The sequence below is a fragment of the Lytechinus variegatus genome, chromosome 6 (assembly GCF_018143015.1).
Source record: "Lytechinus variegatus isolate NC3 chromosome 6, Lvar_3.0, whole genome shotgun sequence".
Taxonomy (NCBI): Eukaryota; Metazoa; Echinodermata; class Echinoidea; order Temnopleuroida; family Toxopneustidae; genus Lytechinus; species Lytechinus variegatus.
The window spans coordinates 27,777,837-27,801,334 of record NC_054745.1 but is presented as its reverse complement, the minus strand read 5'-3'; the positions used below and the strand labels follow the sequence as shown (position 1 = coordinate 27,801,334).

The 23,498-nt window shown below is 37.2% G+C and overlaps 2 protein-coding genes across 3 annotated transcripts in view; both read right to left on the bottom strand.

The window, feature by feature from the left end:
- Window positions 1-2,373: 2,373 nt before the first annotated feature.
- LOC121417307 (bromodomain-containing protein 4-like) lies at window positions 2,374-7,492 on the bottom strand. 2 transcript variants are annotated; one of them, XM_041610965.1, is made up of 4 exons: window positions 7,354-7,492; window positions 4,383-4,887; window positions 3,546-3,692; window positions 2,374-2,548 (listed from the first exon to the last, which is right to left on the bottom strand). In XM_041610965.1, exons 2-4 carry the CDS (start codon window positions 4,818-4,820, stop codon window positions 2,405-2,407), a joined length of 729 nt encoding a protein of 242 aa, XP_041466899.1. In that variant the 5' UTR covers window positions 4,821-4,887; window positions 7,354-7,492; the 3' UTR covers window positions 2,374-2,404. The 2 variants fall into 2 exon arrangements, with proteins under 2 accessions (XP_041466899.1, XP_041466898.1); XM_041610964.1 differs by having other exon boundaries at window positions 2,375-2,548; window positions 4,383-4,890.
- Window positions 7,493-9,849: 2,357 nt separating this feature from the next.
- The window catches only part of LOC121417306, a 34,948-nt gene continuing 21,299 nt past the window's right edge, over window positions 9,850-23,498 (bottom strand). Inside the window, exons 18-25 of the mRNA XM_041610963.1 lie at window positions 22,370-22,528; window positions 20,737-20,874; window positions 18,025-18,215; window positions 16,807-17,015; window positions 15,801-15,986; window positions 14,660-14,756; window positions 12,902-13,112; window positions 9,850-11,181 (exon numbers count right to left, since the gene is read on the bottom strand). Of these exons, the coding sequence (XP_041466897.1) occupies window positions 10,997-11,181; window positions 12,902-13,112; window positions 14,660-14,756; window positions 15,801-15,986; window positions 16,807-17,015; window positions 18,025-18,215; window positions 20,737-20,874; window positions 22,370-22,528 (1,376 nt within the window). The 3' untranslated portion in view covers window positions 9,850-10,996. The remainder of the gene's footprint in view (window positions 11,182-12,901; window positions 13,113-14,659; window positions 14,757-15,800; window positions 15,987-16,806; window positions 17,016-18,024; window positions 18,216-20,736; window positions 20,875-22,369; window positions 22,529-23,498) is intronic.

The following is a 23,498-nucleotide window of genomic DNA, read 5'->3' as shown; positions in this document are numbered from 1 at the left end:
CGTAGTTACTTCATGGACAATTTTGGTTAAATTACCTTTGATTTCGTTCATTATGATAGGCAAATTTCAAAGCAAAATATGACGGTAAGCTTGCCTTACATAGCACGATGAAGAATATGAAAAGACCAGGGGCCAGTAACAGAAAGCTTAGCAACATTTTTCTACGATTGATTCCATTGACTACAATGTACAATCTATCGTGAAAATCAAGTCCCTTTGTGTTACGGGACCCATGTGACTAGAATAACACACCAATGAACACTCTATAAAGGTATTCGTTGCATTTCTAATTTGGATACACATTACAGCATGTTGTACAATGTACTTGGTAAACTGTGAAATAGAAGTCGTTCGTTGATTGTTTTTTATGGATATAAATGAAAACACAATTCAAAAGAATATATGAATAGGTCTAATCAAGACACCTAAGTTGGTGCTTATCTCATTAAATTTTGAACCCCCGTGTACTGTCACTTTCGTACCAATGACCCTCCTCTGATCATGCGCAGAGTGGAACTACGGACTGGCTTTTACATGTACGCTATACCTGGATAGCTTCAATATCTTTATTTGAAGAGAGCCCATCGTAATGAAAAATGGGGGTAAGTCATCTAAAGGGAAATGAAGCCTTTGGAACAAGATAGCTTGTGTGAAAATAGAAAAATCAAAGAAACAGACCGACGAAAGTTTGACAAAAATCAGACAAAATAAGAAGTTATTAGCATTTGAATACTGCGACCACCTATGGAGATCCTCCCATTGGCAATGCGACAAAGATGTGTGATGTCACTTGTGAACAACTCTCACCATAACTTTAGAACATATTTCACTTAAACCGCCACTTTTACACATCTATCAGTAGATCATGTGTTCTTTCTATAGGAGAGCATGCAATACAGATTTTGAAAGAATACATCATGGATGAATAGTTTGTGTCCCCATTAGAAAAAGCGAAAAGAGACATTTTGGGGGTATTTTATAGTCGATCATGGGGAAAGTTGTTCACTTGTGATATCACACATCCTTCACTGTAAAAACTGCGGTGTTAAAACTGACACCAATTGGTGTTAGTAGAGGACCACACCCTGAAGTATTAAAATTACACCCTAGAGATTAAACATAACACCAAAGAGTGTAAATGTAACAACGAAAGGTGTTATAATAATACCTATAGGTGTAAAACTAACACCACCAATTTAACACCGGTGTAAAATAACTGGTGTGGTCCTCTATGTACACCGGTTAACACCACAGTTTTTGCTTAGTTGTAGCATTTCTATTGTGAGAATCTTCATAGTATTAGTGATCGATACATATTCAAATGTTCATAACTTTCTCATTATTTGTCCGATTATTCTCAAACTTTCTTTGTTCTTATTCTTTGTTTTTCTGTTTCGACACAAGCCAACTTGTTCCAAAGGTTTATTTCCCTTTAAGACAAGTGGATCCTCAGATGTGAACGGGCTCATTCTGAGAGTGCTATGCATGGTCTTTTACTCAGGGTCGTGTAAACGTATACACACAGTCTAAAACATTAAAGGTCAAGTCCACCTCAGAAAAATGTTGATTTGAATCAATAGACAGAAATCAGACAAGCACAGTGCAGAAAATTTCATCAAAATCGGATGTAAAATAAGAAAGTTATGACATTTCAAAGTTTCGCTTATTTTTACCGAAAGAGTTATATGAACGAGCCAGTTACATCCAAATGATAGAGTCGATGTCAACCATTCACTATTTCTTTTGTTTTTTATTCTTTGAATTATACAATATTTCAATTTTTACGAATTTGAAGATTTAGGACCTCCTTGCCTGAAGCACAAAATGTTAATGGAATTCCACGTGTTCAGGGAGGAATGAAACTTCATTTCACATGACAATGACGAGAAAATAAAAATATTTCATATTTCATGTAATAAAATACAAAAGAAATAGTGAGTGATGTCATCAGTTCCTCATTTGCACACCGACCTAGATGTGCAACTGTTTTGTGAAATGAAGCGAAACTTTAAAATGCCATAACTTTCTTATTTTACATCCGATTTTGATAAAATTTTCAGTGTTATGCTTGTGAATTTTTCTCTTTTTATTCAAGTCAAGTTATTGTTGGGGTGGACTTGTCCTTTATGCTTATTCTTACGCATCAAACGTGTTATGCTCCACACAGCAAAAACTGTGGTGTTAATCGGTGTTCATAGAGGACCACACCAGTTATTTTACACCGGTGTTAAATTGGTGGTGTTATTTTTACACCCCTATAGGTGTTATTACAACACATTTTGTTGTTACATTTACACTCTTTGGTGTTATGTTTAATCTCTAGGTTGTAATTTTAACACCTCAGGGTGTGGTCCTCTCTTAACACCAATTGGTGTCAGTTTTAACACTGCAGTTTTTACAGTGTTTATGTATTATGATAAAATATGTAGAATACAAGTGAGAGCTGGAACACTGCACCAATCAGTAGCCCCGATCCAGCCCACATTCTCGACGATGTCGCAGCTCTCCTGGCCCCGGCGGCGTCCCCGGCTAAAAGTCTGTTTCGAGCCTGTATCAAAAGAGGAAAATCAGATATTTCACTTTTGATTATCATTTAGGTCAAACGATGAATTAAAAAAAAATACAGTGCCTGATTTGTGTCCAAGCAATAAAAACGGTCAAACTATTGCATTTTTATTTTCTCAATTGAATTGATAGTCTATGCCTGTTAAAAACCCACTAGACCTACTACCCTAATTTGTATATGTCTTAACCCTGGATCTCCCTTCAAATCGTTTGTACAGGCCCTAAAAATCTTCACGGGAAGAAACTGCAGTTGATCCTGAAATATAATCTGCGAATTGCATAGCTTCCCCCATAGTAAATAAATAAATAAATGAAATACACGAATACATGAAATAAATGAAGATAAGTATATAAATAAACAAATATATCAATGAATAATCAAATCAGCCTTGTTCAGATCGGTCGCTTCCTTGGTTACATAATCATGGACATGTTCTTGTACATCCTGTAGCTATTCTTGTTGACCAAATGCTGAGGCCTTCGTCCATGCTCTTACCCCCCCCCCCCTCCTCAACTGCACTCTCTCGTCGAGTTCATTGGTTGCATTCGGTTTAGTTCCAAATTTGTCCAATGCCAATTCGTCCAATTACCGAATCGTCTACTATCATTTGGTCTACCATCAGTTCGTCCATTATCCACTGCCATTTCGGTCGCTCACTACATCACCACCAGATGGCCTTATAACCATAATTCATTTGGTCTAATTGGACTAAGTGTTCATTGGGCGACATGAATGGAAATAAGATGAACATTAGACCAACTGGTTACGATACGAAATGATTATTGACGCAATGGTGATTAGACTGGACAAAATGATTATTGGACCAACTATAGTTGTTGGACAAAATGTTGATGGACGGAAAGGAATTAGATTAAATGAAGATAGACCATGTGATGAGTAGACGAGTTGGCAATTTAACTTTTTTCTCTCTCTCTGTTACCATGGAGCTGTGTTTATAGCTCCATGCGTTTACACTGACCTCTACTGCTTTGATGAGTGCTGCTATTCCAAACGGCACGCAGCAGCAACAGAGAATGAAAGATCCGAAACCGAATAAGCAGTTCACATTAACCGGCGCACCGACTTGGCTGTCACGGATAATCGTCACGTGTGGCGGATATGACATCTGTACATAGTATGGAAGGATGGGAATGGGGCAAAGGGGGATGGGGGGGGGGGGCAGAGAAGGAGGAGGGGAGGGATAGAGAATGATTGAGAGAGTCGGTGATAATTATTTCAAACATTATGCTCATTATTAATTTGACGTAACCATGGCGTAATTTCCTTCAGCAAGAAAGTGATCCACAATGTGCTGCACTCAACCCAGGTGACGTAAATGGGTACCTGGCAGGAATTTATTCCTTGAAACGCAGCGCGCGTAACAGCTGCACTGCTAAAGCCAGGGTAATTATGCTGCATATACTGTAGAGCGCTTAGAGACTTCTGACAAAGTAAGTGTTAAGCGCTAAAGCAAGTATAATTATTATTATAATTATTGTTTGTGAGCTTCAGACCTTTCGTTTCATCATGGCATGCCCATAAACATGATAAGGATATGCCCTATATTTTCACATAAGAAATATAAATGTAGGGAAGAAGCAAATTGTAAAAGTATGAGGATAGTTAGTTTAAAAGACTTCGTCCAAGTCTAGCAACAGAACATTGTTCATTAACAAAGCTCGTAGATCAGTTTGCAGGCGAGCACGACGAGCGAACATTGTATTTTAGCATAATTCTATGTAGCAAATACTACAAGCCCGCTTCATTCCGATTCAAACCTAACACCGAAGAAATGAGGAAACGCACAAATACTTACATTGATGCCATCGTAGGAGCAGTGATTGTATTGTTGGAATGACGTCGACAATCCGTGGTCGACGTCGAGATCGTGCATGGCCTCGGATTGGTCCATCCAGCCATGTCTGTGCGGATGATGATGATATCTAGGAAACGGTGGTCCTCTGTGAGAGTGTCCATGACATTGAGGTTGACCTTGAGAATGACCTTGACCTTGTGGATGACCTTGATAATAATTACATCGACCTTCACCTTCGTATGCATTGTTCGTGTATGTTTCAGGTACCACACTTGCATACGGTGGAGGAGATCCCAAGTCGGGACGCGTTGGGGTCTTGTTAGGATCGACTCTGGCGTACGGGGGTAATTCGGGTTCAGGTGGTGGTGGTGGTGGTGGTGGTTGTGGGGTTGGTGTAGGGGCAAGTGGGTGTGGCTCTTCCTCTGGTATCGTTGCCATTCTATTACCATGTATACCTCTTCATGAAATTAATGGTGATTGCCAGTGAGAACGATACATCCGAGTTCTTCTGCATAATGATTTTTGAAAGAAAATAAAATTATTGACGTTGTAAGAGAAAGACTTCCGTTAATTCTAGAAGAAAAAATAATTACCTTGGTTGTAGTCTTATCAGATCATCATTTAAAATTCATCATCATTTTTTTTTTGGGGGGGGGGGCGGAATCTGGGTTTGAAATACTATCTTTAGTGATGTATATTGCATTATGGGTAGCTATTAGAAAATGTGAGGAGTTCTTAGGTAATCTCAATTTTTGTTTTGATGTTAGTACCCGGCAGTAGCCTAATAAGCGAAACAAATTTGGAGGGGCAGCTATTGCTTCTGGGCGAAATATTAACCAGAGAGAAATATCATATTTCCTTTTCTTTTCTGGTTTTTCCACCTTGTCTAAAACTTTATTTTTTTTTTTGGGGGGGGGGGGCAGGGAGAGGGAGGTTGGTCTCGACACTGTAGTATGGTAGTTTTAATAGACACCTTTCCCCAAGGCATCTAATTTTTATGATATGGAGCATCATACTGAAGGTTATTCTAAGTGATACTATAGCCCGTATTCTGAAGTCGGGTTTAACTTAAACTCAGGTTTAAAGTTGTGGTTTAAGTATGGACAGCCAATTGTTACATAATCAATAACAGTAGAGATATCATACTTTCAGCTCTTTCGGCTCTCAAATCATTCGTCTCAAATCATTATGGACACAATGCTCGCTCGTGCACATGCAAAAATCACTTATTCTTTTTTTTTGCGGTCGGGCGATCTCTCTGCTTGCGGGCGAACAGTGAAATGGGTATAAAATGGGTAAGATACTGAAATCAAGAAATGGCTTATATTTTTCAACACTATCATCAGAAATGACACATTTCAAGCATTATTTAGGGTAGGGGAACATAACAAAATATTATGTCACAGGGTACTCTGAGACCGTTACAGAATTTTTACCTGTTTTATATGGCCCATTTTGAAAGCCCATGTAACAAAAAGGGTAGGCCCTACATTAAGCCCAAGCCCCAAGGTTCCATTCAAGGTTCCATTTTGAATGACCATAATAACCAAGCACGGTGTCCTCCTCGTAATAGGGACTTTTCGCACCACGACGCACACTCTTAATTTCTGGAAAGGTGAGAATCTATTTTCAAAGGCCCTTTATCACAAAAGAGTCTTTGTCGAAAATCGGTATATATAAAAAAACTAACGACATACTGCAGTTTTTCGTCAGCTCCGAACCTTAGGTAGATCTTACAATTACGATGGTACTACGCCTGGTGAACAGTACTTTCACAGATGATGATGGTGGTGGTGAAGGTGATGATGAGATCTGCTGTCCCTGATCATCTATTTTCGACAATGACCTCTAATTTGTTTATTGTGATATGATGGACAGTTTCAAACAGATTCTCAACATTCCATGAAACGTCTGCGCATGTGGTTGCGAAAACTCGATATCAACCACTTGTTCACTGCAACCACCCTGCCTGTGGGGAATCTATAGTTTGGACTATGGCATGCCAATGCTGTACAGAGCACACATTTAAAAATGATTAAAATATCACTTTTGTGACCATACTTACTAATTTCCATACAGTTGCAATTTATTTTTCATTAGTAACTTGGGAATAATTTTTGTATTTACTAAAAAAATAATAATTTAAAGAATCAAATTTACTTAAGGGACAAGTTGTATGACGAATAGGTGTAATGAGAACTGTCAGTGTAAAAAAATCAAGCATTTGTCCCAAAGAAAAAGAGAAAATAAGCCAAACATTGCCATCCTTATTTTTGCCACACATGGAGATATAATTGAGAACAAGGTTATATCATAACTTTGTTCATTGAATGAGTGATATCAACAGGGAATACCACTCGTACATATTAAGATATTGTAGTACGGGGTTCTTACAAAATCTCACATTTCTAGAACTCTTAACACAGAGGCAGCCCAGCAGACATGTTATCTGGTTGAGAACTTACTGACCAACTCCCAGTTTTTTTAATGTATTAAAGCCTTGTTGCATTCTAGGCAACGTTCCATTCAAATTAGTTTAGGAACATCAATATTCATATAAATGTCAATCAATAGAACAAAGTATACCTGAATATTCAAATATACAAACAAAGGATATATTCCTATTCAAACTATATGCAAATTATTATCTAGGCTTGCATTAACTTAATATTATAACCAATCATCAGGAGAGAGGTGGAAGGAGAGGGAGAGTAAAAGAGAGAGAGGAGTGAAGAAAGTTGTATGAAGGATGGTGGAGTGATTAAATACAAAAGAACCTTGTGTGAGGAGTGTACAGCAGCTAGTGTATAAGAGAGTGCTGTACATAAATAGAAAGTTAGGATGAAAAGGGTGAATATAGATGAGAGATGTTCTATTAGAAAAAAGGGACGATTCATGACTAAGAGTGGAAAGAAATAGAAGTACAAAATCAATCCCTACAATATAAATGACATTATATAAATATACTCACTCAAAGTAAACAACATTTGTGAAACGTCTTCAGGTAAGGAACCAGCAATCATTTGCGATTAGAAGTTGCGGCTCAAGTAATAGTTTTGGAAACAAACCATGCAACTCCATCTTACTCAAGAACGACGACTTGAATATTATTATTGTTGATGTTGTTGTGTCTTTTCCACACACAAACTAAATGATCTCCTACAGTGGTGAGTCTGTCATTGGATTGACGAGCTTAGCCCGGATGAACAGCAGGTTATTCACTAGTATAAGCATTTCGTGAAATCAACGTGTTGTTGTTTTGTCTTTTCCGCACCATAAACCAAATGATCTTCAACTGGTGGGTCTGTCATAAGACTGATGATCTCAGCCTGGATGGACTCCTATGTTCTTCTTCCGTTGAGTACAGTCCTCTTAATAGAGTATAGTCGTACTTGAGAGTTATGTTATTCCCTAGTGTAAGGATGGACGTCTGTCATATTAACGAGCAAAACAAAACATTCGCTGGTCGGCCTTAATTGGCTGGCCTCACTTATCTTCTTTTGGAAGACAATGTCCTGCGATCCCTTTCCAATAACCATGCACGCAGACAAAACTTCTGCAGTGTTACCGGACGATCTTCGAACAGTAAAGGAACTGAAACGTGAGATAGGTAAATTAAACTCCTCCAGAATTCCAAAATAAACGTCTGTTCCACTTGCTAAGATGTTGAAATGGGTAATCTTTAAGTTTACTTTCTTTTAGATGTCGCAGCGTCGTGTAAAGTGTTATTCAACCCCGACGCTATTCAGAATAACTACACAGCACACACAACACCGTTTGTGTACTTTTATTGACGTTAGGAGTCCTCGCATTTGAATAGTTTTTCTTTCTTTGGTCACTCAAGTGTTATTGATCCTTTTGTATTCGGATAAAGGTTACGACATAAAGGGGTAAAAATAGTAAGTGAGAGAGAGAGAAGGAGATAGAAGGGAAAAAGGAGATAGAGTGAGGGAGAGGGAGAGAGAAAGAGGGGGGGGGGGGGGCGAAGAAAGATTAGATGTACCCCCTCAACGAATAACAATGTTATGGAAGTACTATTTTAACAAGCAGTCATACAATATTTTGGATATTTCACTGAGATATTGTCGCCCCCTTAAGTTGTAGGAATTATCTTTATTGGACTCTCTTTTCTTTCTCTCCCTTCTCTGTCATTATTACCCTACCTCATATCCCTCCCACCAGGATCAGTCAGACACTTTATGAGACAGACCCTGGAGGTGTTTCACAAAGTTTAAGTATGACTTTAGAGTCGCACTTAAATGTCTAGTTGCGCGCAGTATAAAAGGCATGACAGCATTGGTCAGATCATGCCAAGAGGACGCGCACTACTGCGTATTGATCAATAAGATTGCGCGTTGCATATCACGTACGCGTCGACATTTAAGTGCGATCTAAGTCATACTTAAATCTTTGTGAAACACACCCCATATACGCCTAGATGGTGCGGACACGACATTTGCTCCTGCGACTATTGCACCTGGCTTCTTTTTTCGTGTAGAGTTAACGTGTTGCAATATTGTTTTAGGCTAGCTTTAGGGTTAAGTTCTTGGTAGAGTATAGTGTTAAATCCAAGGTTGAAGTTAGTCATTCGATTAGTGTGTGGAATTTGGAGCGGAGCAAATCCTGTCCCCGGAGGAAATGTCGCCGGAGCAACTGCCGCTGGAGCAAATGTCATGGACCCACTTCAATTTGTTTTAGGAACAGTAATACATTATGCTATGCATAGTGCCCTCAAAATATACCATGATCACTATAATAACCAATACTTGTAACCCTCTGTTAAATAGCGTCAGATCACCAACTCCCGGAAAAGAACATCGATGCATTTGGCCTTTAATAACGAAAAATGACGTACTTCACTTTCAATTATGACGTCAAACATTGTTATTACATTAAAGCCTTGAATATGCTGAGCACTATGGGAGGAAAGAAGTTGGATTAAAAAAAAATCCACTGTTACATCTCATGAAATTTACCAAACTCAAAGTGCTATACAATCTTTCCCATTTTCTTAACTTCTTTCAGCCTATCCCGCGTTTCATCCCTCCCTCCCATCCCATTCTTCACATACCATCTCTTCTTTTCGAAATTTAAAATTTTGTATTTTTCTTAAATTCTGTATGTGTTCCATTATTACACTTAATTCGTAATCATGGTATTTATTATGATTATGGATTAATATGATATTCATTAAGTCCAACAGAATATGCCACATTATCGTGTATCTTTATGATATTGTAAATAGTACCGCAGTTATGCTTTACATTTGTTTAAAATCATATATGTCCGTGTGTAATTCCGTCTTTAAAACTGCATAGGATACCATACCATGTCTTGGTAATATTCACAGACGAGACATAATTGAATCATACTTTGTTCCGTTTTTATTTTCCCGGTTTTCGCAGATTTTTTTGGCTGGGAGGGGGTGGGGGACGCGTACAATTAATCAAAACGAAAACGCTGGTCATACTTCTTAAATTATCTTTATTTTGAAAACAGCATGCTCTCTGAGGTATAAAAGATGAAATGAACATAATTATGGCATTATTTTGATTAATCCACATTCCTCAAACCCATGTTAATTTCCATTTGGTATTGATAAGCAACTAATTTTATAGTATAAACAAAGATTAAATACAGCTATACCCGACATCGCCACTTGAATTCCATCTACGAAATATGCTTTTCTTATGTTGGTCACTTTTGGTATTGATAAGCAACTAATTTTATAGTATAAACAAAGATTAATTACAGCTATACCCGACATCGCCACTTGAATTCCATCTACGAAATATGCTTTTCATATGTTGGTCACTCTCAGAGAAAATTTTATCCACGACCAATAAAAAAGTACCAGAATATGTTTTCTCTTTGTTACCTCCAAAGCGATTCAAGTTGAGTCCTTTGCATGTTAGCCACTCTCAGAAAAGATAATATCCTGATTTGAAGGGTTTTTCAAACACCCCCTTTCCCCAAGAGTGCAAGGACATTTAGCAATTTTCTCTAGATTGCAAAGAGGGCCTCCAATATGGGCCCTTTGCAGAGAGTATGTCCAAATCGTAAAAAGATACTAGATGGTCATTCTTTAAGACCTCTTGCACTGTGTCTTTGTAACAAACTACCTGTCATTTTGCATGATATAACGTTAGCGATTAGCTATTTCAAATAATACACTGCTTGTATGCAAAATTGTTATTGTTCCAAGCCCTATTTTCAGGAAAAGACATATCAACTCCACTCAGGGTTACTATATCATTTATATTTTGATTATACAACATGATATACTATGAAGTAGAAAAAAAATGAGCATGTCCATAAGTGTCATGAACTTCATTATAACAACCTTCCTGTCCATTATCCTAATAATAGGCATATTTCTTTGGTATTGCTTTAACGAAATCATATTCTAAACATTAGTCCTAAGCTTAATATTAATGAAGCATCCCTTCAAGAATCGAGAAAGGTATGAAATTATTCACTGTGTATCATGTTATGCACGGGATTCGTAGCAATGTGAGATTTTTATTAAAATGACGTAACAGATTACTTAATGATAAAATAAACTTATAGTAAAATAGATTCGAACTTGATGAAACATCCGAGATTATTTTCTTTTAGTGCATGAGTGGTACTGAGGCTTCGTCGTCCCTCTGGGCATTCTGGGAACGAATCACTGACGTCATCTTCCGGACGACAACCAGGACGGTAACAAGGAGCACGATCATGATCGTTACCATGGCAACGATAGCCAGCATCCACGGGTTGAACGCAGAAACCTGCGTTTCAGTGGATTTATCGTCTGTAAGATAAAAACAAACACAACAAAATATGGTTATCAGACAGGAAGAAAAAACAACAACAAACGCACAGATACACTGAATTCAAATATTCTTATCAATATAGAAATGATGCATGCACATGAGTTAATCAGGCAATCTGTCCTCACTCGAATTGAGGCTGTGTTCGATCCATTGCACGAAGTAGTTAGGTTGAACACAGCCTCAACGAGAGTGGGTAGGTTACATTATGGACGAATGAATAAACATACATTTGTTTTTTTTTCGACTATTGTAGATCGTGTTATTTGACCCCTCCCCCAAAAAAGGAAAGAAGAAGTGATAACGATAATGGCAACGATGATCAACAGCCAATCAAAGTCAAGGGCTCCATTGAAGTTACCATTGCATGGCAAAGCTATAATGTTTTTTTTTAAACAACAGGTCTCAGACATGTCAGACCGGTCAAAGCTATTACTTTTTTCGAATGGCAAATTAGCGGTCTGTTTGGAGATCGTTTCGTTGGCGCGACCGTATATAGCATCAAAAAGAATCTCGAGAGTTTTAGGTCAAAATCGAATTGAGATTTTTTTCAAGCCCCTTATCATAATCTAGAAATTTGAAATCAATATCAGTTTAAATCTACAAGAACTTTTCATGAGACCAGTTCGTGTGTTTGACTGTAGAAAAATAGATGAATTGATTTGTGAGGCGCGCCGCTTGGAATCTTCCCAAAATGAATTTATCCTGTCCCTACATTCCTAGAATCTAGAAATAATGGAATTTTTTTCTACTACGTGTTTACATATATCTATCGTTAGCTTGGCATGTTTTTCTAATTATTTCAAAACCATCATCCAACTACTTATCCCCACTGTCGCGCGATCCGTGACGAATGCCAACATTGGTCGTCCGTACCTAATCGTGAGAGTTTTTGAACCATTCAATCTGTCTATGCGATCAGTACGATTGCCAAGACTGATCTGATACGATTTGATACGACCACTACGATCATTACCACGATTGAGATCACCGTTTTAGTCGTGGCGCGAATCGTGAAAGTAGGAACTAGGCATGAGACATAGTACACACCATCGAGGAGATTAGTGAGGGTTACACGCACGAGGTACTTTCGGAACAGTTTTAACACGCCCGAGGATTTGCTGAGGGCATTCACGCTACTTTAAAGGTAACAAGTATGTGAGATCATCATGATTATTTTCAATGCCAGGGCAATTGTATGGTTAAATGTAACGGCCGGGTCCTTGTTATTTGATAAACAATCTTCATCTAAAATTACGACAGGTCAGTAGTACTAGTCATTATTACCAGTAAGCAGATATTCCGCTTAATGGCAAAAATAAATGCCCCATCACGTGATAGGTCTGAACCAATGAATTTGATTACAGTTCATATCGTCATTTTAAAACATAATAAAGAAAACATGAAATAGGCTTTCAATACAATATTGATAAAAACACTGATATTTTACAAGGATTTATATTTAATTTCTACAAGAATGATATGATGATTTGTATATTATATATTTCTTGAACTTTGTATCTTGTATTGATATATCTTGTTTATCAGAATACTTCTTTAAAAAGCATTGATTTTCACAAGGTTTCCATTTCATTTCATTACGTTTTATTATAATTCGATTTAATTTGTTATCAATCGATCATTCTTTGTGTATAGACTGAAAAAGAAAAAAAATATATCCTACATCGACAATGCGCATACCTTTTATCATCCAGTCCATGTGTTCGTAAGATTCTGAGCTACGTCTAAATCTGATTGGTCCACGGCTAATCCTCTTACGCGCAAGCGTGGATTTCGAGGATGTGACGTCACGACGTTGGCGACCGTTCAGCCCACTTGGGCATGTGACGTCACATTCAGTAAGATTTCCGCTCGTTGCGTCACAGACAAGGAGGTCACAGTGGATGTAAACCTAGAATACAGAAAGAATAGCCATGCAAGTATAGTCAGTATTGAGAGTTGGTAAGAATAAACTGATTTGGGTTGACTGAAAGAGAGACAGGCAAAGAAAGAGGGAATCCTCACACACCCGCATCAGGGTTGCGTGGATACGACTGTCCCGTTGGTGGACTCGGATCCGTCAACATCTTGAGGTTTGACCTTTCTGGTAATATCACACTGTGGATACCTCTATAGTGAGAGTGGTGTCGGCTCAGTCGGTAACGCGTCTGCCAGTCGAACCAAAGATCGTGGGTTCGAGTCCACCCTGGGCGGATGACTGAAGCCAGTGCGTTGTGTGTAAACGTTTCTCCCATGTTTCATAGATGCAGGCTATGTTACAATGAAAAACACTCCGTCCCTCGGATAGGACGTTACATGGAGGCCCCGTGTAGAGGAGAGTCACCACCTTTGCACGTGAAGAACCCACTGCACTATTCGTATATATGCGAGTCGGGGAAACCCTGGTGTAGTGGTCCACCTGCATTCCCCCCCAATCAGTTATATCGGGAGGAGAGACCTGCAGGTCATAGTGATTCAATTCGCTTTTCGCCTCCCAGGCACAGGTGCATGACGCCAAAACAAATAATAGTGCAATGGTGCACAGTGTATTCACATAGTGGAATATGTGAAAAGTACAGTGTAAACATGGTAAAACCGCTCAAGTTCAATTATGAAGATAATTTCACACTGTGGACACTTCTACGGAGTGAGGGTTCACAGTGTGTTCACAAACTGTGGAATGAAGATTCGACTCACAACGTTACAATGCTCAAAATTAACAGTTTCACACTGTACCGTATGAGCATTTACAGTGTGTTCCCATAGAGGACTGTGTGAACTGCTCAAGTTTGATAGTGTAAAAATAATTGGAAACACAAGGTGAGCGTTTACATTGTGATCCCATACTGACAATGTGAAAATGTGACTTCAACTGTTATAATATAATAATAATATAATGTAATAATTTTTCATTATTGTTAGTATGGTAATGGTTTCACACTGTAAAAAACGGCGTGACACTGTGTTCTAGGGAAATTCGTAACCTACGGAGAGAGGGAGTTAAATGTTTTATAAAAATAAAAATAAATTGCACTAATTGATTTAATTAATGTAAAATGATATACCGATCACTCCCTACTTGAAAGAACAGTGTGTTCACACTGTGGAATGCAATATTAGATAACCTTCACACTGTTAAATTCGAGCACTTCATCAGTGTGAATCACATATCTACATTGTCGACCATGTGAACACGCTGTGAACAGTCACATTGTCTAGGTGTCCACAGTGTAAGAACATTTTCGCACTGTTGAATTTCAGCGTTTTTTACAGTGTGACACTGTATTCTCTCCAGCAGTGCTGTACTTTTGTAAGATCCGCGCAAGATAGATCAATAGTCTAGGATTGTTTACAATATTTAACATAACAAAAACCTTAGAATGGCTTCATTAGGAGGAGGATCTTCTCTTCCCGTCCTTTTTATTTCTTGGTTCCCTATACTTGGTTCCCTATACTTACTCTGTTTCCTAATCCTACGAACCGGAAGGTCTTCATCGTGACCCCTACGAAGTCAAGCTCATCCGGTTGGATTGCTGTACCTTCATCGACAGAACAGCTAATAGACAAGGAAAGAAATAAAAGAGACAATGTTCAAATATGGGGAGGAGACAGAAAATTTTAGCTATTTTAAAAATAGGAAGACACGGAAAGCTTAGGATAAAAAATAGTAAACTTATACATTATCTAGTTTATTATTATTTTCTTCGACATAACCAAACATGTAAACAATATGTACAAACAGTAGAATAAGGAAAGTCACCTGGATGCCGGGAAAGGAAAAGATTAACTAAATGACATTTGCTCCAGCAACAATTACTCCGCTGTAATCCCCCACATTAATGGAATGACCCAACTTCAACCATTGATTTACTACTATACCCTGTCCTATACATAACCCTAAACCAACGTTAAACCCTATTGCAATCCTAACGGTCTTAGACGAGCAATTGTCGCCGTAGCAAAAGTCATGTCACCTCCTTTCCAACCCATGTGACTTTACAGAAAGAGCACACATGTAATGGTAAATAGTAAGATACAACTACATGTATATAGTTGACGATCACAAATCATTCGGATCATACATAGTTTAACATTACGACAGAATCTTGGGTAGATATTAAAACACTTTACCTGAGCAATACATCCTAGCCATATGTGAAAAGTTTCAAGCCAACAAGTATTGAAAATGGTTGATTTATATAGAAATAACGTACGTTGTGTACTGATTGTATCCTCTATTCATTGTATCAATTAATATGAATTATTCTTCATCAACAAGCAGGAATTTAATGATATTTCAAGATTCAAGAGATTCAAGATTTATTAAACCAAATGTTGAGCTGAATTGACAAATGTTTTACAAAAAAACATAAAAATACACATAAAATCAACAAAAAATTAATGTAACAAAAGAATCAAGAAATTACAAAAAATTACGGTATAATCATGATAATAATGAAGAAGTGATCTTAGTTTTGGAAAGCTTTAAAAAAGTACATGTTGGAAAATTTTTAAGGTAAATTCGTGAGTGTGGCTGGGGCGTCACGTGACCTCTTGACCATCAGGTTCAATCCCATGCCGGGAACTGTATCAGACTTACCCATCTTCGATAAAAAGGAATTGGTCGTCATTGAATGAACTTGAGGGCGTGGCCACACAACGGGTGATTGACAGGTCCAAGGTCCCTTCCTGTGATGGAACTGAAGCACCGAAGTAGAGGTCATCATTGAGATCCATATCGACAGGATAGTCTTCTTCAAGATACTTCTCCTCAAAACCTTCATCTCTGAAACAAGTCAATTCAATTCAAGAAAATAACTTCTTATCAATATTGAGATTTGTTCACTGATATATAATTCAAAGTCTTCTTTATCCGGTTGACCATATTTTCGTCATGTTTTTCCAAACACTAACGCTAACCCTAGATTTAACCCTTTTTAATCCAGGTTGTCAAAACTGGCCTTTCAACAAAGTGGAATAATTGACACAATGGAAGCAGTCCTGAGAAATGACTTGTTCTTTTGATTATATATTATGTTAACAAAGAATTTTGGCTTGAGAATGCCAATATCACCCAAAATTAAAAAAAAATACATATTTTACAGTGTCGATGTAGGCCTACTTTTAATTCACCCTTAAACTCCCTTTTAAAATCAAATCCAAAGGATTATACATCAATAACGATTTATCCGACAGAAAAGAGGAATTGACATCAGCAACATAAAAAGGGAATGAACTTTTATATGTGATCCATTATATCATGAATGTTTTGTCATGTATATTTTGATGAAAAGGATCAATAAATCTTGAATTACAAAAGATAAGAAATAAAAGGGGAATGGTTAACAAGAGACAGAGGACATCTACTTTAAAGCTTTTTCGACGAAGAGCAATATTAAAATGATAAGTTATAACACCTACAGAATTTCATGAAATATTATATCCGTATATTTTTCTGTTGGTATCTGCCGGAATGTTGCCATACACTGTAATAAGAGATTTGTCAAAAACCTTGCAGATACACCCATTAATTGTTGAACGACTTCAACCCGACAGATATCAATCTTAAAAATATGGGTACGAATTTCTTAAAATCATAAACTGACCTATATATATCCAAAGCGAAGGCATACTGGCCGCTGGACTCTTCGGTGACGTTGAGACGATAGTTCTTGAGCTCGTACGAGCGTAGTCCCACTCGCCCGGTTCGGTTGTAGGTGCAGGTGAAGGGAATATACACATCAGATACGCGGGTGACAACCCCGTACTCTCTCTCAACCACTGTATTGCTGTAATACTCGAACGTGGCATCTTCCTATAATTTGATGACGGTGAAGAAAAAATGCAAATTCAACATTGTTTCACTTATATCTTCGTCAAATTAATTTGATATTACCACGATTACTTTGTAAATAAGTGAAAGTAATTGTCATTATTTTCTCATTTGCTAAAGATGTAGGTTTTTTGTGGAATGTAAAACAAAAAATCAAATCAAAAGTATCATTTGGAAAGTGGTTGAAAAAGTGAAGATCAAATTAGATAAAGAAACATGAGCTGGATTATTTAACGGATGGGGTTTTTACCGTGGAAATAATGTGAACATATCAAGGAGGAATAAGACAAATCACAGTGTGGAAGAGTGTTACAACAGAACAAATGCAATGTAAAAACTGCGGTGTTAAAACTGACACCAATTGGTGTTAACAGAGGACCACACCCTGAGGTGTTAAAAATACACACTATAGATTAAACATAACACCAAAGGGTGTAAATGTAACAACAAAAGGTGTTGTAATAACACCTATAGGTGTAAAACTAACATCACCAATTTAAAACCGGTGTAAAATGGTGTGGTCCTCTATGTACACCGGTTAACACCACAGTTTTTGCTGTGTGAGTTTAAGTAAAACATGAGCATAGGCTTAGTGTGGTCATGTCACATTCGTAAAAATGAAACCTGACCAACAGTGACACTCATTAAAATAGAGTTAGAACAGTTGTGGGTATTATGTAAAGTTGATAGTGATAAAGTATATTCAAAGTTTAATGAAGCTATCAAAGTGAATAAACAATTTGTTCACATTGCCGATTGTACATATTAATTGTATACATTCACATTTAAAGTCCAGTATAGGCACATTTTTAAAAGAGGACATATCAAGTAATCAAAGATAAAAGCCGTATGTAAAAGAGAAATAAAAAAGATGAAATAAAATATTAGTGTTAACCTTAAGAATATCAAAGAAATTTTAATTTCAAAATTAGTTGACACTGTAAGGGACGCATCAAACTTAATTCTTAATTTTGAATAAAAATGTACTTACACGTCTTTCGTTATTACATGAAGTTAGATTTGTGGTGATAACGATGGCCATTCCATCCTCTGATATCACTCCCTGACAGTTGCCATCGTTCATCAGCTGAAGGTCGGTTCCAAGGGATGCGCCGCCGAGCCGCTCCAGGGGGACTCGTACTGACATGGTGGTGGGTGAACACTGGAGGATGATAGCAGCGACTGCAAAGGGAGTGTGATTACAATATGGAATTAGCAAGCAGCGCTTTCTTAAAAAGATATATAAATATATATATCAATTTTTTAAACAAATCGTAACGGGTGAAATCCATGACGTCATGCTATTCAAGAGGCGACGGGGGGGGGGGGGTGGGTGGAAAAATAAATTATCCCATGAACAATAGATGTGCCGCAAGTATTTACACCAGTGGTAATCATATATATGTTTTTCAATAAAACAAAAATATCACATCATTTCGTTATCATTGTTATTCATTTTCATAATTATTTTTTTTAGAACACAGCAAAAACTGTGGTGTTAACCGGTGTACATAGAGGACCACACCAGTGATTTACACCGGAGTTATATTGGTGGTGTTAGTTTTACACCTATATGTGTTATTACAACACCCACATTTACACTCTTTGGTGTTATGTTCAATCTCTAGGGTGTTATTTTAACACCTCAGGGTGTGGTCCTCTATTAACACCAATTGGTGTCAGTTCTAACACTACAGTGTTTACAATGTAGGCCTATTGTCTTCATCACTATCATAGGATTGGAAGATTCCCTGTTGAAAACGCTCTGTCCCACAGTGAAAAACACAATGTGAATCCTCTTTTTGAACACTTTGACAGTGTCAATCAGGGCTCCGTCTTACACTGCAAAACCGCCGGTGCTGATTCCGGTGTTGATTTAACACCACCCCGGGATCTATATATGTCCACACCAGAGAAGTATTGAAGCAACACCAGTTTGGAATCAAACCGATGCTGTTTTAGAACTAATTGGTGTTATATAAACACCTTTCTGGTGTTAGACCAAAACGAAACTGCTGCTACACTCTTAAAAATATTGGGTAAAAATGCTCCATGATGGTAATTATGTATCCAACCACCATTGGGCATTTCTTTTGGGCATTATTATTTATCCAGTGTGATGAAAATTTTGCTAATTCTTAAGTAATTTCTGCTTATTTTTTAACCTTACTGGACAATACGCTTCCCGCATTGGGTAAAATACCGCCCAAAATTGGTTGGATACATAACTACCATCGTGCTGGTTAAAATTTTGCCCAATATTTTTTACAGTGTATTTAAAAATTCTCTGGTGTGGACATATATAGATTCCGGGCTGGTGTCAAGCCAACACCGGAGTTTTCGCAGTGTACAAAGAATTGCGATTTACCCAATCAACCACAATTAAGGCCAACATCTAAAGCGCGTGTTTTCTTCAAAACGTTTTCGAGATATGATGTACACTTACACACTATATAGTTTTGACAATATTGGGTGTGCCCTTTTCCTTTTACAAATGGCATTGTGCCAATATCCTGCAGGAAAAATTATGACAATGATGGATTTCCATATCAAGGTTCATTGTACGCAATACTGTTTGGGCCAGTGGCGGCCATTTTAGACATCAAAATACAAAAATGTTCCCATTTATGACATAATAAATGATATATCTCGTTAGTAATGATGATTTGCATATATTACTTCGTTCATGTATCGCGATTTTTTGCGGTTTAGTGCTCATTTTTGTGAGAAATAGTTTTCCCTATAATAGAGTATACAATGGACTATGACGGCCATTTTGAATATCAGGAAAATAAATATTTTGTCAAAAATTATTTTTCAGAGTGTGTTTTACTCCTGCCACACGCTTCCATGCATTTCATCGCCAATGTGCAGACAATTTTAGGATTTTTATGGGTAACTTGCATATTTTGGCAGCCATATTGAATTTTGCCAATTTGTGGAAAATGCTCAAGGTTACACGAGTGGCATCATCCAGATTCGTAATCAGCACCCTCGAATTGACAAGAAACCATCAAAAAATATTGTATAATATATATAAAAAACAAGGTTACGCCTCTTCTATCCTGGACTATTAATGTGTATGTATGAGGTGGGAATTTATTTAATACGTTGTGAACGTACGTTAAATACATACTGACACACTGGGACACACTGTAATCACAGTGTTAAGACGCTGTGAACACACTGAGAACACAATGTACTGTAAATACATTTTGAAAACACGTTGAACACACTGTTACCACACTGTCACACTGAGCCCCTGCACTGAGCACACACTTTGCGAACACACTGTATACATAATGTGAACACATTGTAAACACAATGTTAACACACTGTAGACACACTTTGAACACACGGTGAACACACTATAAGCACACTGTAGACACACTTTCAACACACTGTGGACACACAATGTGAGTACACTGTAAACACACTGTGAACAAACGTTGATCACACTAAACACACAATGAACACACTTTGAACGAACTGTGGACACACTAAACACACTGTAAACACATTTTTAACACACACTGTGGAAACACTTTCAACAGAATTAGAACACACTGTGGACACAATGTGAACACACTTTGATCACACTGTGAACACACTGTAAACGCAATGTGAACACACTCTAAACACACTGTAATTACACTGTGAACACATGGCGCTACACTATGCTCTTTCAGTAGGGTTTTCAAACCTGTTTTGACCGAAACGGGTCCAACTGGTGAGAGCTCGTAATCTTGACTGAGGAAGGCCCCCACAGTGACGTTGTACATGCGGTCTGGCAACAAACCCTCGATGGTGGCGCTATTTTGATCACCTCCGTATACCAGCTCTACATAAATAAATCAGAAAAACTATAATGGATAAGGACAACTCCACATGATTTTACTTTTATTTTACGTGAGGTAAATCGGTACCGGCAGGATGTCATTTCTCAAAAAGCTGTTAGCACGGTAGTCGGTATACTAGCTTAGCGCCTTTAGCACCTAACAAGGCGGAAACGTGCGCTATACAAATCCTATATATTTTTTTACTTTTATTAGTTGACTTTTTATACGTCCGAACGCCATTTTCCTCCATCTTACTTCATTTCAGGAAGTGCTCGAGGAATGATATTTTGTTAGCTCATTTAGGTAACATATGAAATGTAAAAAGAATTAAGAAATCATTATACGACGCTCCCGGAAATAGGACGGACGTGCATATCTATGAATTGCCAATTCGTAATGTTTACATATTTCCACTTGGTTCTCTGTAGGGAACATATACACATGTACATGACCAAACCAGTCACAATACCTTCTGTCTACTAAAAACTGTATTTTTTTCCCAAACAATTATTTTGTATTTGCTTGAATGTGGGCCCTATAAGTTGACTTTTCACGGCGTTTTTTTTCTTAACTTATTTATTTCTATCTCACAGAAAACCGGGTAATTTATTGATTCACTTGACCGCTATTAAAGAGAGAGGAAAATACTACGGCGTAAGATACCTTGTAAATATAATTAACGGTGATTGAAGATAGACTTTGGTCTTTGAGTTGATAACAGCGATATCATCCTAAAAAGGTATTAGCAATTATAACGGGTAATAGCTTTGTAATCATGGTACCAACATCTCTGTACCACGTCAGGGTAATATATATAAATGTTTATTCAATTTTATATTTAGAAATGTGCTCTAAGTTGACACGACCCCTAATTCAATGGCAAAAGTATGCCGTTATCTTTAAATATGTATTTGGATTTGGCAACGGTCATTCGCCCTCCTCTTTTAAAGTTGACATGTTTAGGATAATTATTTTAAGTATCTGTTCGGGGTAAGTATTCTAAAGGGATGGTCCAGTCTGGAAATATTTATATCTCCATGAATAGAGTAAAATTCACAAGGCAAAATGCTGAAAATATGATCAAAATCAGATAACAAATAACGAAGTTGTTGAATTTTAAAGATTTGCATTATTCCGGTAAAATAGTTTTAGGCAAGTCTTTGTGAATATTCATTATGTGGGCTGATGATGTCATACCCCCACTTGTTCTTTTGTACTTTATTACATGACATTAGGTTTATTTATGTATTATATATCGGGCCTTAATGAGGAGAGGATGCAGAAAGTAAACAAAAATTAGAATTTCATATAAAATCAATTTTATAGTAACATTTGTCTTTATTTGTGTAAAGTGAAAGACGAATGGTGTATTTTATGAAAGAAATGGCGTTTTCCACTGTGACAAGCTACCGAAATCCTTGCTTGTTATTGACTAAAAGCAAACTAGTGAAATCACTGACCATCTGCATCATAAAACACTCCCCGTTCAATACGTACCGAAGCTGACGTCAGCGTTGGCTTCATCTGCCAGCCAATAACGTACTCTGTAGCCTATGACGTCACAGCTGGTGTCAGACGGCGTCCACGTGACCATCATGCTTGTCTGCGTGGCGACAACGGCAAGGTTACTTGGGTTTGCATCTTGGAGCTCGAAACCTTTAAAGCAGATGCAAAACAATAACACCATCTGGAGTCCTCAACTACCCATACCTGGCCAGTTTCCTGACCCATAATGCCAGTGTAGTCCATTCTATATTACTATAGTAATATAGAATGATAACTTGCTAATTATCTACTAAATACATTTATACCGCAATAATTATATTATCAAGTAGCAAAACAGTTACTTTTCCTCTTAAAACATTTTAGTTTCTCTTTACAAATACAATTAGAGGTCAATTCATTGTCTATAGTATTAGTAGATGTCTTAAAACATATATGGTAAGACTATGTATTTATAACACACAGTCAATGAGACTACACACAGTTCACTACCCGTTTTAAGAGCGTGAGAATCGTTCCCAGTGTTTAAATTAGGTACAACAATTAACGTGGGTGAATAAAAACGTAAAGGATAAGCTAATGATGAAAAAGCAGGGAACGTTAAAAAAGGAGAGAAATGAAGAAAAGAGAAGAGTAGTAAAAGGGGAAGAAAGCATAAATGGAATAAAGAACTAAGAATATGGTAAGAAAATTAAACAAGTTCCAAAATTGAAAATGTTTTAGAAAAATAGTGGAGATGTGAAGATCAAACAAGAGCAGAGAAGTATTGGATATTTTACATAACAGTCAAAATGTTACTTTTTTTAAAAGAAACTATATGAAACTTAAACATAAGGAGTAGGTAAGAATATCTTGATTATGACTTTTTTCTTGTAAGGATGATCAATGATGAGAGCATAGCAACAACTATGAATGGAATATAAATATATAAGATACAATTAAAAGGGAGTGTATTTTACGTAAATAAAGCCGTTGTAGAAAGGAATTTTGAAATCTACGATTATGCTCCCCTGTGTAAATAAAAGTCCAAAGAAATTAATAAATAAGTATTAGATAGATAGAAAAAATAATAAATTAATGAAATATATAGATAAATACAGTTGACAAGGATTACGAAATCTTT

Excerpts from the sequence above, each read along its gene's own strand:
- LOC121417307 (XM_041610965.1), bottom strand. The coding sequence starts at position 4,820 with ATGGCAACGATACCAGAGGAAGAGCCACACCCACTTGCCCCTACACCA. Across the intron at positions 3,693-4,382 it reads GCTCCTACGATGGCATCAAT|ATGTCATATCCGCCACACGT; the intron begins GTAAGTATTTGT and ends TACTATGTACAG. Across the intron at positions 2,549-3,545 it reads CACTCATCAAAGCAGTAGAG|GCTCGAAACAGACTTTTAGC; the intron begins GTCAGTGTAAAC and ends CTTTTGATACAG.